The following is a 14372-nucleotide window of genomic DNA, read 5'->3' on the forward strand; positions in this document are numbered from 1 at the left end:
AGATGTTCTGGTTAAACTTGGATTTAAACTTGGAGAGTGGTCAGTTTGGATGAGCTATTGCCAGCAGGAGAGTGAGTTTGTGTGTGTGTGTTCCCGGGGCGGGGGGGAGAAGGCCCACCTTGATTACCATGCACATTGTAGGGAGAGTGGTCACTTTGGATGAGCTATTACCAGCAGGAGAGTGAGTTTGTGTGTGTGGTTTTTGGAGGGGGGTGAGAAAACCTGGATTTGTGCAGAAAATGGCCCACCTTGATTATCATGCACGTTGTGAAGAGAGTGGTCACTTTGGATGGGCTATTACCAGCAGGAGAGTGAGTTTGTTTGTGGGGGGGGCGGAGGGTGAGAAAACCTGGATTTGTGCTGGAAATGGCCCAACTTGATGATCACTTTAGATAAGCTATTACCAGCAGGACAGTGGGGTGGGAGGAGGTATTGTTTCATGGTCTCTGTGTGTATATAATGTCTTCTGCAGTTTCCACAGTATGCATCCGATGAAGTGAGCTGTAGCTCACGAAAGCTCATGCTCAAATAAATTGGTTAGTCTCTAAGGTGCCACAAGTACTCCTTTTCTTTTTGCGAATACAGACTAACACGGCTGGTACTCTGAAACCTGTCAAAAAAAAGAAGTCATTAAGCACCTCTGCCATTTCCACATTTTCTGTTATTGTCTTTCCCCCACCTCATTGAGTAATGGGCCTACTCTGTCCTTGGTCTTCCTCTTGCTTCTAATTTATTTGTAGAATGTTTTCTTGTTTCCTTTTATGTTCCTAGCTAGTTTGATCTCATTTTGTGCCTTGGCTTTTCTAATTTTCTCCAGACATACTTGTGTTGTTTGTTTATATTCATCCTTTGTAATTTGACCAAGTTTCCACTTTTTGTAGGACTCTTTTTTGAGTTTTAGATCATTGAAGATCTCCTGGTTTAGCCAGGGTGGTCTCTTGCCATACTTCCTATATTTCCTGTGCAGTGGGATAGTTTGCTCTTGTGCCCTGAAGTTTATCAAAGAACCAGTACTTGCTGGGCCATTTTTAGAGGACTGCTTGAAGCCTGAAAGGTCTTGTTTGCCCAGGTCTGAGTAAGGTCTCACTGATTTATCGTAAAGAAAAAGTTTTAAGAGCTTTCCTCACTAAAGTTTGTTTAGAAAACAAACAATATTGCTCAGTGACATGCCCTTTATCAACACACAACAAACATTTTGAATACCCATTACTGAGGGGGTTAAACTACCTTAATATAATGAACAATTGTTACATTTGGGTGATTTTTGGTCACCCAGAAAGCTCAACACCTGCTAAACAAATAACTGGAAAAGAGTTCACCTGAACTGAAACTAACTAAGAGGATGGATATATATATATCCACAGGTTCTGAACACAGGGTTACTTCTCTTTGTTCCATTTCTTAGCCATGGGTGGGAAAAAATAGAACTGAGTTGGTTGGCCTTGCTCTACCCTTTATGCCCTCAGTAGGAGGTGAACAAGGGCACTCAAGGCAAAGGTATGATCCCACTGGATAGTGCTGGCCAAAAGATTCTGATCTTGAGTGCATGAGGTATATGCACATGCAGAGTGGAAGACATGTAGATAAGCACCTGGAGAAGGAAAAAGTAGTGGATGCAAGGCAGTATTTTGCATTTGCAGAGGGCCGCATCTTGCTAGAGCTTTTTACCTTTATTTTAGCAGTGATATAATTTGTAATTGGGGGCTGGAAGCTGACAGCCAAACATCAGATAGTTTCTACATAAAAGTAGGGCATCTGGGTTGAGAGCAACGGTCAAAGCGCTCTGACATTTTAAAAGTCTATGCAGAGAGTCTATGCTACACGTGGCTGTGTAGTCATGGCACCAGCGCTGGGAGACAGCTCTCCCAGTGGTATAAAAAAACCCACCAGGTTAGCAAACAGGTAGCCATGGGTTCAAAGGGGTGGGCCTCGTCAGTCCTTTCAGTACAAGGATCAGGTCCCATGTGGGGGTAGGAAGTTGAGATTGATGGAAGAGGTTTACTATACCCTTGAGGAACCTTTTTGTAGTTGGGTGCAACAGCACTGAGTAACCCTCTTCAGGTTGGTGAAAGGCTGTAATAGCCACTAGGTAGATCCTCAGAGAGCTTACAGGAAGTCTGAACCATTTTGGGTTAGAGCATAGTCTAGGACAGTGGTCCCCAAACTGTGACGTGCACCCCCTCCCCACGGGAGGAATGCCTGGAGGAGCACAGTAGAGCCTGGGCCAGCAACACCCCCCCCTCCCAGACCTACTCTGCCCCTAGTCCCACCCTAGCTATGGCCCTGACCCAGCTGCCGGCCCCTTCTCCAGTGGGTGCAGACATATTCCATTACTGGTAAGGGGGTGCATGAGTAAAAGTTTGGGCATGACTGGTCTAGGATGTGTGGAAGAGTCATGGATGCTAGGGAGATTTGTTGGGATGTGCACCAATTCTGAAATCTTAGACCATTTCTGCAGGTATGTATGTTGTGTCAAGGACTTTCTACTGTGTGATAGATCCTCTTGTACCTTTCTTGAACAGGAGCTTTCTAGGTCTTGGAACCAAGCAGGAGCTATGCCTTGAGGCAGAAAATCCCCAGGTGAGATGTAGGGTACGTCCTTCGTTCTGCTGAGCTGTCACTGATGGTACCGACACAGGCTTGCATACCCGGAGCAGCTTTTTAGAGGAGTGCTTACTCCTGTCTGTTAGTGCTGAGTCAGTGCCTGTGCCCATCGGGTCCATGGGCCTGCCAGCAATACCTGTTGCTGGTGGTCTCTGGGAGCCATGGGTGCCAGACTGAGATGGCCTTGGTGTCAGTGATATTGAGCAAGATGGTGATAACTTATGACTATCTCGGTGCTCCCTATGGCAGCTTCCTGCTTAGATCATTTGTGAAAAGGGTTTGTAGTCTACTTTTTTGACCCACAGCCCTTAAAATGCAGAAGGTTGTAGGGAGGACTCGCATCGACCAGCCAACTAGGGTCAGAGAGCTGCCTTGATGAAGATAATCTTCTGGCAGAGCTCTGTCTTTGCGGGATCCTGGCCCGAGTTGTTGGCAAAGACCACACTTTTGTTGTATGTGGCTGTCCCCGAGGCAACAAGTGGACTGAGTGTACTTATCTGTGATGAGGATAGCCTCTTTACAGGCATACCGTCTTGGGGAAAAAGTGGGAAGAAAAATGAAGTCATTCCTTTTTTTAAAGGATAAAATAAAAAAATGGGGGGAGAACCCCTAGAACTATAACTAGGAGACTAACTATAGGTATGTAGATTAAAACAATAGTCTTAATGAACTGCTAATGGCTCCATGTCTAGCCAAGGGCGGTTGAGAAGGAACTGAGATGCATTAGCCCACATGTGCGGACTAGCCTCGTGGTGCAGCACGAGGAGAGACAGCATATTTGTGGTCCCAACAGATACTGCTCCTAAAGTCCTCTGATGAGCAGCACAGGGATGCAAGCACACCTACAGTGGAGTGAGTAGGCATAGGGACACTACTCAAAGCAGCAGAGGATAGGTTTTATCAAGTAGTAGGAAGGTTTTAATGAAGATGGTCCATCCCCCATTCAGGCACTGGAGAGCCTTCTCAGCACAGAAGAGTTTAGATAATGTCCCTCACAAACACACCCTGAAAACTTGCTAAAAAAGTAACAGCAACCAGGAAGACATTGAACAATATATTAGCTAATAATTTTACTTAAAAATCATTTTAACATTTTATCTGACAATTTCACTGCCCAAACACACAAATGTTAGTCTTCCAGATGCCCATCTGCTTCCAAAAGTTAATTAAAAGCAAGCTGATCCTTTACTTATAGACTCATAGATACTAAGGTCAGAAGGGACCATTATGATCATCTAGTCTGACCTCCTGCACAATGCAGGCCACAGAATCTCACCCACCCACTCCTGCAAAAAACCTCTCACCTATGTCTGAGCTATTGAAGTCCTCAAATTGTGTTTAAAGACTTCAAGGAGCAGAAAATCCTCCAGCAAGTGACCTGTGCCCCATGCTGCAGAGGAAAGAGAAAAAATCCCAGGGCCTCTTCCAATCTGCCCTGGAGGAAAATTCCTTCCCGACCCCAAATATGGCGATCAGCTGAACCCTGAGCAGGTGGGCAAGATTTACCAACCAGATACCCAGGAAAGAATTCTCTGTAGTAACTCAGATCCCACCCCATCTAACATCCCATCACAGGCCACAACCAATACTCCAAGGTCCTCCTCCTCCTTCGTTACTTCTAATTGATGCGTCCCCAGCTTGTAACTAAAATTCTTGTTATTAATCCCTAAATGCATGACCTTACACTTTTCACTATTAAATTTCATCCTATTACTATTACTCCAGTTTACAAGGTCATCCAGATTGTCCTGTATGATATCCCGGTCCTTCTCTAAATTGGCAATACCTCCCAGCCTTGTATCATCCGCAAACTTTATTAGCACACTCCTGCTTTTTGTGCCGAAGTCAGTAATAAAAAGATTAAATAAGATTAGTCCCAAAACCGATCCCTGAAGAACTCCACTGGTAACCTCCCTCCAGCCTGACAGTTCATTTCAAGCTGCTTCATATTTCTGCCCTTTATAAAAGTTTTTGGGGAGGTTAAGCTAGATTTAAGGTTTAGATATAAAACATTACGTTTGAATCCAATGAAAGTTAGTTTACTAGCAAGGCATCCAGCACAAACGCCACTTTTCCAGTGTTATCCAAAAGCATTTATTTATACGTTTACCTTTAAGTACTGAACTTAGCTGACTATACTGCTGTAAAGAAAGCATAGTTAGGAAAAAAAAGTGATTGCAGTTACATGGTACACTAAGCCAGCTATTTTGTCATAGGCCCCAAATAAGTTAATTTGTTGTAAGTACCTAAACTTTTGTAGGGAGGCTGTAAATTTAAGCCACTAATATTTATGAATTAACCAAATTCAGACAGGCCTAAATTTTTAAGTGACTCAAGTTAGGCACCCATAATCACAAGGTCACTATTCAAAAAATAAGCATCTACTCCTATAGCAATCAGACCCTTTTAAAGTGGCTTGAGAAGGGCAAAAGAATGGAAACACAGGCCAAAATGGTTTTTCAGCCTCTGTTGTAAAGACCACCACTTAATGGAGGCAATTGATGACAGACATGCAAATTTGGGACTGCTGTTTTGGGTCAGATTTTTAAAGGTGCAACTAGGCACTTTTGAAAAAGCCCTCTTGGTGCCTTTAGAAATCTGGCCCTATAAACAATCACTCTAAAATGGCAGAAGGGGCATCAGCATAATTTTCTGTTTTTATATCAATTATTCTTCACAGAACATATCTAAGGTATCTGCATTTTTTTTTAAAGAGAGAAGGCAGTGAAAAGGAGAGAGGCAAGATTAGAAGATGCAGAAATTTACAGAGCCCACTTCCTGTTCTCCAGACATATTTCTAAGTAGATACTAACCTAGAATATATGGGAAAGGTTTTTGTATTAATGCAGTTTAGTTTTTAATTCTTTATTTTAACTACATCATTAAACATGCACAAATGAGGGATAGCTCAGTGGTTTGTGCATTGACCTGCTAAACCCAGGGTTGTGAGTTCAATCCTTGAGGGGGTCATGTAGGGATCAGGGCAAAAATTGAGGACTGGTCCTGCTTTGAGCAGGGGGTTGGACTAGATGACCTCCTGAGGTCCCTTACAACCTTGATATTCTATGAAAAACTGGTTACAATAGCTATATTTCCCTGTTCAGGAGGCACCTAGTCATCTGTATACCTCAGGTGACATTTTTCCTAATTATCTGAAGTAATTACATTTTCTAGATGGAATAAGTATGTCATAAAATCTGTCAATTATAAGGGCAGCCCTAAGGGTGGGATCCATGAAGAGACTCAGGCATTGCAATGCAGAGTATCAGAGCAGCTAATGTCAGATGCCTGAACAATCTCAGGGACACCAGTTGCCAAAGCTGAGTTAGGCCTGCAGGCTGCCTACCCAATGAATGGGGAAGAGAGGCATCTTAGAATATGATCCACAGAAACAAGTACACTAGGCAGGGAGCACCTACACTAACCCATAGGAAATGCTAATGACATAAGGATCCCTCTTTGGAAGGGGTAGGGTTAAGTCCAGGCTACCTGATTTTAGCAATCCACAACTGGGTCCCAGCTAGCTAGAGGCAGCTTGGGAATTTAATTTTTTTTTTTTATGGTAAGTGGGGGCAGCACCATCATTGGCAGTGTCTCTACTTGTGAGGTAAGTCCCTTTTCTTCATGTCAGTATAATGCCTGCATCTGTAATTTTCACTCCACACATTTGATGAAGTGGGTTCTAGCCCACAAAAGCTTCTGCCCAAACAAATCTGTTAGTCTTTAAGATGCCACGAGCCTCCCTGTTGTTTTCGTGGATACAGACTAACACAGCTACTCCCTGGTACTCAGCCTCATGAATTAGTTTTCAATACTAGTGGTAGTAGAGTTGTCATTACTGATAAAACCTGGATCTGCCACTGCTTTAGTTCAGCAGCGAATGAGCCAACAAGGCAGATTCACTCACTGACTAACTGTGGTTTAGATGGTTATTTTCTCCCCTACTGCCCACCCCCAAGAAGTTGAGACAGAAATAAGTTGAAATCACATTTAATGAAACAAGACTTAAGTTAATGTTAGCTTAGAATTAAGCTTATCAAGTATGAACTTTAATACCATAATTGACTAAGTTATGAGCATGGAATGGGCAGCATAGGACAAGCCAGAAGTGTAAATATTTTGAAGTATCTTTTATAGGTCTAGACAAGCCAGAAACAGGTGTTTGAGTACAAGATTTGTTAGCTGCTGTGAAATACATATTCTAAAACAAACTTAAATACTATTTTACACATAGATTGAGCATATTAAATCATGTGTTTTGTATATTAGTTACACTAATGACTGTTAGAATGTTTAGGCTAATGTCTAATTAGAATGGTAGTCTAATTAGTCTGAAGAGGTCTGTTTTAGGATACACTAATGCATTCTTGTAGATGTCTGAAATTTAATAATTCAGGATACAAATAAGCTTCTTTAGCAAGAATTCCTTGTACCAGCTACTTGAAAATATCCTAGATCTTGCTTTGCAGAGTCTTTTGGTTGGCAGAAGTTTAATCCTGTTTCACATCACCCTTTAATTTCCTTTTCATGCGTGAGTAAGGGCTGATTGAGTCATCCATCACAAAGTCATAAAGCACTTTTATCCAGGAGTTATATTGTGGAAGATGATCATAGTATTCAGCTGCTATTTTCTTCACCTAAGAGGAAAAAATTAAGGTTTATTCATATTTAAGCTCAAGACTTCTTCCCCTCCAGTGTTTCTGCCAGTATTTCTAGAAGCAGAAGAGAAAGTCTTCAAACAACTGGGAGTGCTAAGAAATTTACTTTTAGCAGCATTAGCTGATTATAAATTTAGACCTTATAGGTTGTCAGTTTCAAATTTAAAATGAAATGGATTTTTAATAAACCTGTGGGGTTTTTTTTAGTAAATTGTATTCACCCAATGTAGAGCTATCAAAGTTTTAACACGCATTGTTGGGAGAAGGCAAAGCTGTTTTAATGCCCAAGCCAGCTGCTTGCTTAATATCTGATTACAGGCAAGGCCTTTTTAGGTACTCCTAAACTAACAGAGGTGGGATCTACATGGGATATTCAGCCCATCATGGTTCTTTCTGTGTCCAGAGTGTGTTACACTCTTCCCCCTCCCCCCAAAGAAGTGCCACTGGTCTGCTTTTGTTTATCTGAATGAGGCTACGGCTACACTACAGAGCTTACAGTGGCACAGCTGCACCACTGCTAGTACAGACAGTAAGCAGATGGGAGAGAGAGGTCTCCCATCAACTTAATCACTCCAGCTCCCACAAGCAGCAGTAGCATCAGCAGGAGACAGTCTGCTAACATAGTGCTGTCCACACTGGTGTTAGGTTGGTGTAACTTAAGTCATTCAGGAAGGTGGTAGCGTGTACATAGCCTCAGACTGAACTAGAACTGAGTGGTGTAACACTTGGTATATAAAAAACAAACGTTCACCCAACAGTGGTCCAAGGAGTTTATACACAGAAGGGGCTTAGAAGCAAGGGGACCAAAGTATTGAAGACGACTGGGTTCTGAATTGGGAACAATCAAGCAGTTGGCACAGAGCTGAAATGGGGATGTGGGTAGGGAAGAGAGGAGAGAAAAAGCTTGAAAATTTGGGTCTGAGATTGAGACAACTGGTCTGGCATGAGCATTTGAAGCCCCTGATTATAATCAGTCAGGGCAGATATATTGGTGCAGTAACAGCTGATGAACTACTCTGAAATGGAAGACTAATAGTCAGGGCAACCTGTGACACTTATTGACCAAGTACCTTTTCCCGGTACCTATCAATACAGTACAGCAAGCAGCCTAGGAACTTCAGATGCATCTGAGACTATCAGTGCTTTCTGGGCACTGAATTTAGAACATTGAGATACGGATCTTCTAACTGGTCTTCTCAGAGTAGAAATCCATTAAGATGCCCTCATTAATGATTCCACAGGGAGAGGCAGAATAAATATTCCCAGTTCAAAACCTGCAGAAAGGCCAGTTGTTCCCCCACAGTGTGGTTTGCATTAAGTATTCCAAAGGGCATTTGTTAATATATGTTATGCAACTTTACTACTTGCTCTTTTTTGAACTGCAACAACCTTTAGGAATCTTAAATTCTGAAGAAATTATGTGACATGATTGAAGACAGACTTATGTATAATGGTTACTTGAAGGATTTCTCAGATTCCATTGTAGGACATAGGAATTAAGTCTTAAAATTGCTAAACAGCTGCATCTCACATGTGGAGGTAGTAATATTGACAAAAAACAAATCAATACTGTCTCCATTGCAGCTTCAGAGGAAACTATACCAGTTGGGAACTAGTGAAAAAACTCAGTTGAGATGTGGCCAGAGTACTGCATTTGTGGCAGTACAGGTGCAGTTAAATTGGCATGCAGATATAAAAAAGCTTTACTTAATGTTTGTGGTAGGATGATCCATCAAGAATTTCAAAACTCCCCCAATGTTAGTCTGAGGTAAACATTTAGTTTTTGCTGGTTAACATGAAGCTGTTAATCAGTTTGCTAAAAATAGTCAAGAGAAGCATCCCTATGTAAGCAGAAGGGATCAGACTAGCTATGCAAGCTTTTATTTAAGAGAAATGCACAAACTAAAATGCAGTCTTTTTTTAAAGAATGTAGTTTCACTGTTCTTGTTTCCTCCCATTTTTGTTTTATAGTGAGTGTTTTTCTACTGCTGTGTGGGAAAGAGAAACTGAATTATTACAAAAAACCAAGTATGCAAGGTGCTATCAAGTACTACCCAGCAAATAGAAAAACAGATTGCAAGGCTGGATGGGGGGGAAGGACAATTAGAAGTAACACTTAAGATTGCTATAACAGAATTATTTCACATAATGTAGTTTTAAGTCTCTAGTGGATACTTAAGGTACTGCTACTTTAAGTGTCCTACTTCAACCAAAAATTTAACTAAAACAGGGGCAGGCAAACTACAGCCCAGATCAGGCCCGCTAGCTGTTTTAATCCAGCCCTCAAGCTCCCACTGGGGAGCGGGGTCTCAGGCTTGCCCCCCTCCAGCCAGGGAGCAGGGTCGGGGGCTGCTTTGTGCAGCTCCTGGAAGCAGTGGCATGGCCCCCCCTCTGGCTCCTATTCATAAGGGTAGCCAGGGGGCTCTGCTCTGCACACTGCCCTACCCCTGCAGCTCCCATTGTCTGGGAACTGTGGCCAATGGGAGCTGCAGGGGCAGTGCCAGCAGACAAGGCAAGGCACAAAGCTCTGACTCCTAGGTGGAGATGTGGCCAGGCAAAAGGGAAATGTGCCCCAACCCCCTGCCCTAATCCCCCCTCCTGCTCTCTGAACCCCTCAGTCCCAGCCCAGAGCCCCTTCCTGCACCCCCAGCTGGAGCCCTCACACCCCCCTTCCCCAGCCCAGAGCCCGCTCCTGCACCCTGAACTCCTCATTTCTGGCCCGAGCCCAGAGCCAGCAATCCCCACCCCTCAACCGCAATTTCGTGAGCATTCATGGCCCGCCAGACAATTTCTATACCCAGATGTGGCCCTCGGGCCAAAAAGTTTGCCAACCCCTAAACTAAAACAAGCACTGAAGTAAGCTTCAGTTTACCATTAGCTTTATATAATTCTTGAAAGTGTACTTACCAATGGAAGGTTCTTGCCAGGAATATTGGGAAAGTCATGGTGTTCATTGTGGTAGCCAACATTAAAAGTGAGCAAATTAAGTGGCCCATAATAGGAGTAAGTCTCATGTCCCTTTAAGAACATATAATGTTCAGCTATGAAGTGTCCTGAAATTGGGTGCAATCCCAGTCCAAGTATTGATCCTGCAAGCATGTAGAAGGCTGATTTAATTCCCAAGTAGTAGTATATTACAACATCAAAAGAGAGCTGAGCCAACAAGTTGATGATTTCCAATCGAGAAATTGGTTTGGGATTAATGCAGAGAGGTCGAATAGCATAGAAAAAGGGCTGAAGAACAATCCATATGAACTTCCTAAAACGAGTACAGAAAAACCAGCCTTCAAAGTCAGTAGGAATGTCCACATCAATTCCATCACCTCCTAGATAGCGATGATGATCCATGTGGTATCTCTTGAAAGATATAGAGTATGGGAGGCCAAGAGGGAGATTGGCAAATATTCCAAACCACCGATTCCACATAGCTCTGCAGTTGCCAAAGGCACTATTGTGAGAGATCTCATGAATAGCCAGAGTCATTGAGTGACTGATGCAGCTGCCAAAAACGTACGCCCAGAACATAACCCATTTCCAGTCCAAGTCTTTAACTAGATAAAATGCAATCAACTGCCCAAGAACCATCAGTACAACCACCCAGATCAAGTTGTAGTCTGGCTTCATTAAAGCTTTTATTTCTGGATGTTTAGCTGTTATGGGGAGAAGATAAACAGTTACATGCAAAGAAAAATGTCACAAGTACTCTTTAGTAGAGCCAAAGTTTTCTCAGCCACACAAACAGCTTACTAGTACACCTCTCTTCCCCCCCCCCCAAAATGGATTCCATTCATTAAGGAATAAGTCCACTCAACTCAAATCTTCCTACATTTTTGGTAATTCAATTACATTAGTAGTTTGCATGTACGTGTTGGGAATTGTTTGAATGCTGTAGGCATGTGTATCCCTGAAATATTGAGCAAGATCAAAGAGTGCTGCTGTAGTTTAGTGGTACTTGGTGTTATTTTCATCTAGAAACCCAAAGCCTCTTAATACTTAGCATGCAATTCCACAGTTTGTTACAGAGTTAAAATTAATCCTACACCTGAGGCACATATTACACCCTTTTTAGGGATGAGAAAATTAAAGATAAGCAACTTCAGACTCATCTTGGGCAGACATGTAAAGATTCCTATTTATGAACTGTCATTTTTACTTCAGTAATTAAGCTTCTGAAAGTACTGTTAGTTGCATTAATATGCCTTTAAGACCAAGAGTGTACAAGCAGCATTTGTTACACAACCCACCAAAGATTTATAGTCCTTGCTAGAGTTGTATACATCACAGCTGCCAGATAATTATATTTCAGGCTCTATACCAGCTTTTACCATAGGTACAGCCAGGGAAGATGGCTTGGGAAGCTGTAGCAAAACAAGGCAGACAACCCAAACTGCAAAAGGTCCTAACCTTAAGTGGTCATGGACAAGGAGACAGCATGGTCGAAAACTTGATACAACTTCCTGAGGCTTAGTATTACCTTCCCAGAACAGACAACCTCAGCTAATAAAACTGCTCTTCCTCCACATCCCACTCTTGGGATGACTTGGTTGTGCAGAGGTGTAAGCTACACTTAATTTAGGCAAATCTGGACCACTGTCATAAAGCTAGTCGCAAACTAGTCAGAGTACTGACTATTTTGTACACTTCAGAGTGTTAATGCTCACTTTAGGGTTTAAAAAGTAACCTCTGCATTTGGTATAGTAGTGTTTCCCAGCCTCAAGAAAATGAAATTAAAGTGAAACCAATCCCCACCCATCAGTTAGAGGCAGAACCACCATAATTTATATGTAGTGTTTCTTTTTAGCAATTTGAGTTCTATGTAGATGGCCAAAAAAAAAAATCACACACACACTAACAAGTAATGTTTCTGTAATATTCCCTAGTGCACTTTAATGTAGCACTGCTTCAACGACCACGACATTCACACAGGAAGGAACCTTTAATGCACACCAGCAGGGTCCACATGGACAAACTAATGCACAGCACACTAGTGCACTTTAGAAATCACACCCCAGTTGTCTGCATTACTGCTATGTAGACAAGCACTCGGATACAAGGGCTCATTGCCAGTGTTAACTGAAAAAAACACCCCAATTTAAAAAAAGGGAAGTGTTCATCCGGTCACAACTGATCAGAAGTCCTATTTAAGTCTCCTATGGACTTCTCCCTAAGTAGTTCTTCATGTCCGCCCCTCTACTTCAGGGGTGGGGCAAGGTCTGCTTTTTGCAAACACTGTAGTATAGTCACCATTTCCCTTTCCACCACCCTATAAGCACTGTCAGTTTCGTATATAACTGGCCACATCCATCACTGTACTACACAGCCCAACAGTACACATCATGAAAATGCGGCCTGCTTCACGATTTCCATCTCAAACAGTTCTGCCAGCAAGATCAAAATACAAAACTCTTCTTAGAGCTTTTCCTCCTCCTCCTCCTCCTCTCCTTCACGTGTGTATAAGTGTACCATTTCCCAGGCCATCAGTTTTAAGAAATATTCCGGAGACGTTACCGGAAGCCAACCCACCCGTCCTCCCTCCAGCGCGTTACCTAGAAAGAGGCTAACGACCGCAGCGAGTGCACTTGAGAGGGGCATGACAATTTGATGAGTGTCTGACCACAGGACAATCCCCTCCCCCAAATCAGCTGAGCGGAAGACAGCCCAAAATGACTCCGAGGGCGAGGAGCCTCCCCGTGCGCGTGCAGAGCCGCTGGCCAGGAGGGCGGATCTGCAGGGTTGACTCCGGCCTCTGGACAGTCCAGAAACGCCTCATTCCGGGGCTCTGCTCGCGGGCCGCCGAGCGAGGCGTCTCGCCCCCCCTCTCAGCAGGGCTGGGGGGGGAGGGGGAGAGAAGTCCTGGCGGCAACCGCGCTGCCCGCCCCGACCCCAGGCCGGCCGGAGGGAGGAGCGGTGTCTAGCGGTCACGGATGGGGTGGGCCCTTCGAGGCGCCTGAAGAGCTCGGCCTCCGAGCCTGGCTCAAGGGGCCGACCCGTTTGTCACCCGCCTGCCCCCCTTCCTCGGCAGCCATTTTACCAGGCTCGCCACCCCCGAAACGGGCCCTCTCGGCGCTGGGGACACCCACGAGGCCTCCACACACGCCACCTGCCCTCGACCGGGCCGCCCCGGCCCGCAGGCAGCACCCCTCCCGTGCGCGCAGGGCGACAAGCGGGTCCGGCTGCCAGCGGATACGGCGAGCCTGGAGGCGACCGGTTCCCTGTGGGGAGGCACCAGGCCCTTCCCCCCGCCGCCGGAACGGGTAGAGCCCAGGGCACCTCCGGCTCTGACAGCGAGCCGGCTGGGGGGAGACACGCGCCGCCAGCAGGACGCCCCGGCGCTGAGGGGAAGCTGCCTGGGCCCCTCGCTCACCTAGGATCGCTTTGCGGCGATCGGCGTGGGGCTGGTCCGTATAAACCCACTCGAAGTCCTCCCGAGCTACCGCGTTCCCCATCGCTGCCGCGCCCGCCCGCCCGGACGCCTCCTCGGCTGACTCGACTGGCACGCGGACGGAGCTTGGCGGCGCCGCCGCTCCCCCTTTATATAGCGAGAAGGTGTCTCGCCGGCTACGCCCCCACTGCTGCTGATTGGCCGGGGGCTGATGGCCTCACCCCCCACCCCTTGCTCAACCCGTTTTTACTGACCCCCACCCCCACCCCCTTTGTGCTCTACGAATATTTACAAAGATTTTAAAGGATTAAATAACGGTGTTTGCAGATAATATTCGGGGCCCCACGGGGCGGGGCAAGAAGTGACGTAGGCGGCGGCGGGAGCCTAGTGAAGGAGGACCGTTAGGTAGTTGGCTGGGGCGGGGGTGGCCGCGGCGCGAGCGCTGCCCGCCCCGGGGGAGGCCGGGTCTGTCAGCATGTCACCCTCCTCGGGTAGGGGGCGGGGGGCAGAGGGGAGCCCCCGCATCGCCCCTCCCCCAGACACCGCTCCCTCGTGCCGCCCCCCCCCCCAATACTACGTTCTAGCCTCCCCCGGCTGCTTCCCTATCCACCGCCTTGCCAAGCCCCGCTTCTGCGGGCCCGGCGTGTCCTCCTCGCCGCGTGTCCCCACGTCGCCCCCCCCACCCCCCATTTGGGGTGGGAAATAATGGGGGTCATACAGAGGCGCGG

General features: G+C 45.5%; 1 protein-coding gene across 1 annotated transcript; it reads right to left on the minus strand.

Moving 5' to 3' along the window:
• Positions 1-4627: 4627 nt before the first annotated feature.
• DEGS1 (delta 4-desaturase, sphingolipid 1) lies at positions 4628-13782 on the minus strand. The gene is made up of 3 exons (XM_084622696.1): positions 13627-13782; positions 10170-10912; positions 4628-7241 (listed from the first exon to the last, which is right to left on the minus strand). Exons 1-3 carry the CDS (start codon positions 13706-13708, stop codon positions 7095-7097), a joined length of 972 nt encoding a protein of 323 aa, XP_084478822.1. The 5' UTR covers positions 13709-13782; the 3' UTR covers positions 4628-7094.
• Between the last annotated feature and the right edge of the window lie 590 nt (positions 13783-14372).

Source organism: Lepidochelys olivacea (genome assembly GCF_965140295.1).
Source record: "Lepidochelys olivacea isolate rLepOli2 genome assembly, chromosome: 3".
Lineage (NCBI taxonomy): Eukaryota > Metazoa > Chordata > Testudines > Cheloniidae > Lepidochelys > Lepidochelys olivacea.

What these genes read in the sequence shown, in the direction of transcription:
- DEGS1 (XM_084622696.1), bottom strand. Translation starts at nt 13,708, where the DNA reads ATGGGGAACGCGGTAGCTCGGGAGGACTTCGAGTGGGTTTATACGGAC. An exon ending in TCGCCGCAAAGCGATCCTAG is followed by an intron (nt 10,913 to 13,626) that starts GTGAGCGAGGGG and finishes TCCCCATAACAG; the next exon opens with CTAAACATCCAGAAATAAAA. An exon ending in CTGGCAAGAACCTTCCATTG is followed by an intron (nt 7,242 to 10,169) that starts GTAAGTACACTT and finishes TTTTCCTCTTAG; the next exon opens with GTGAAGAAAATAGCAGCTGA.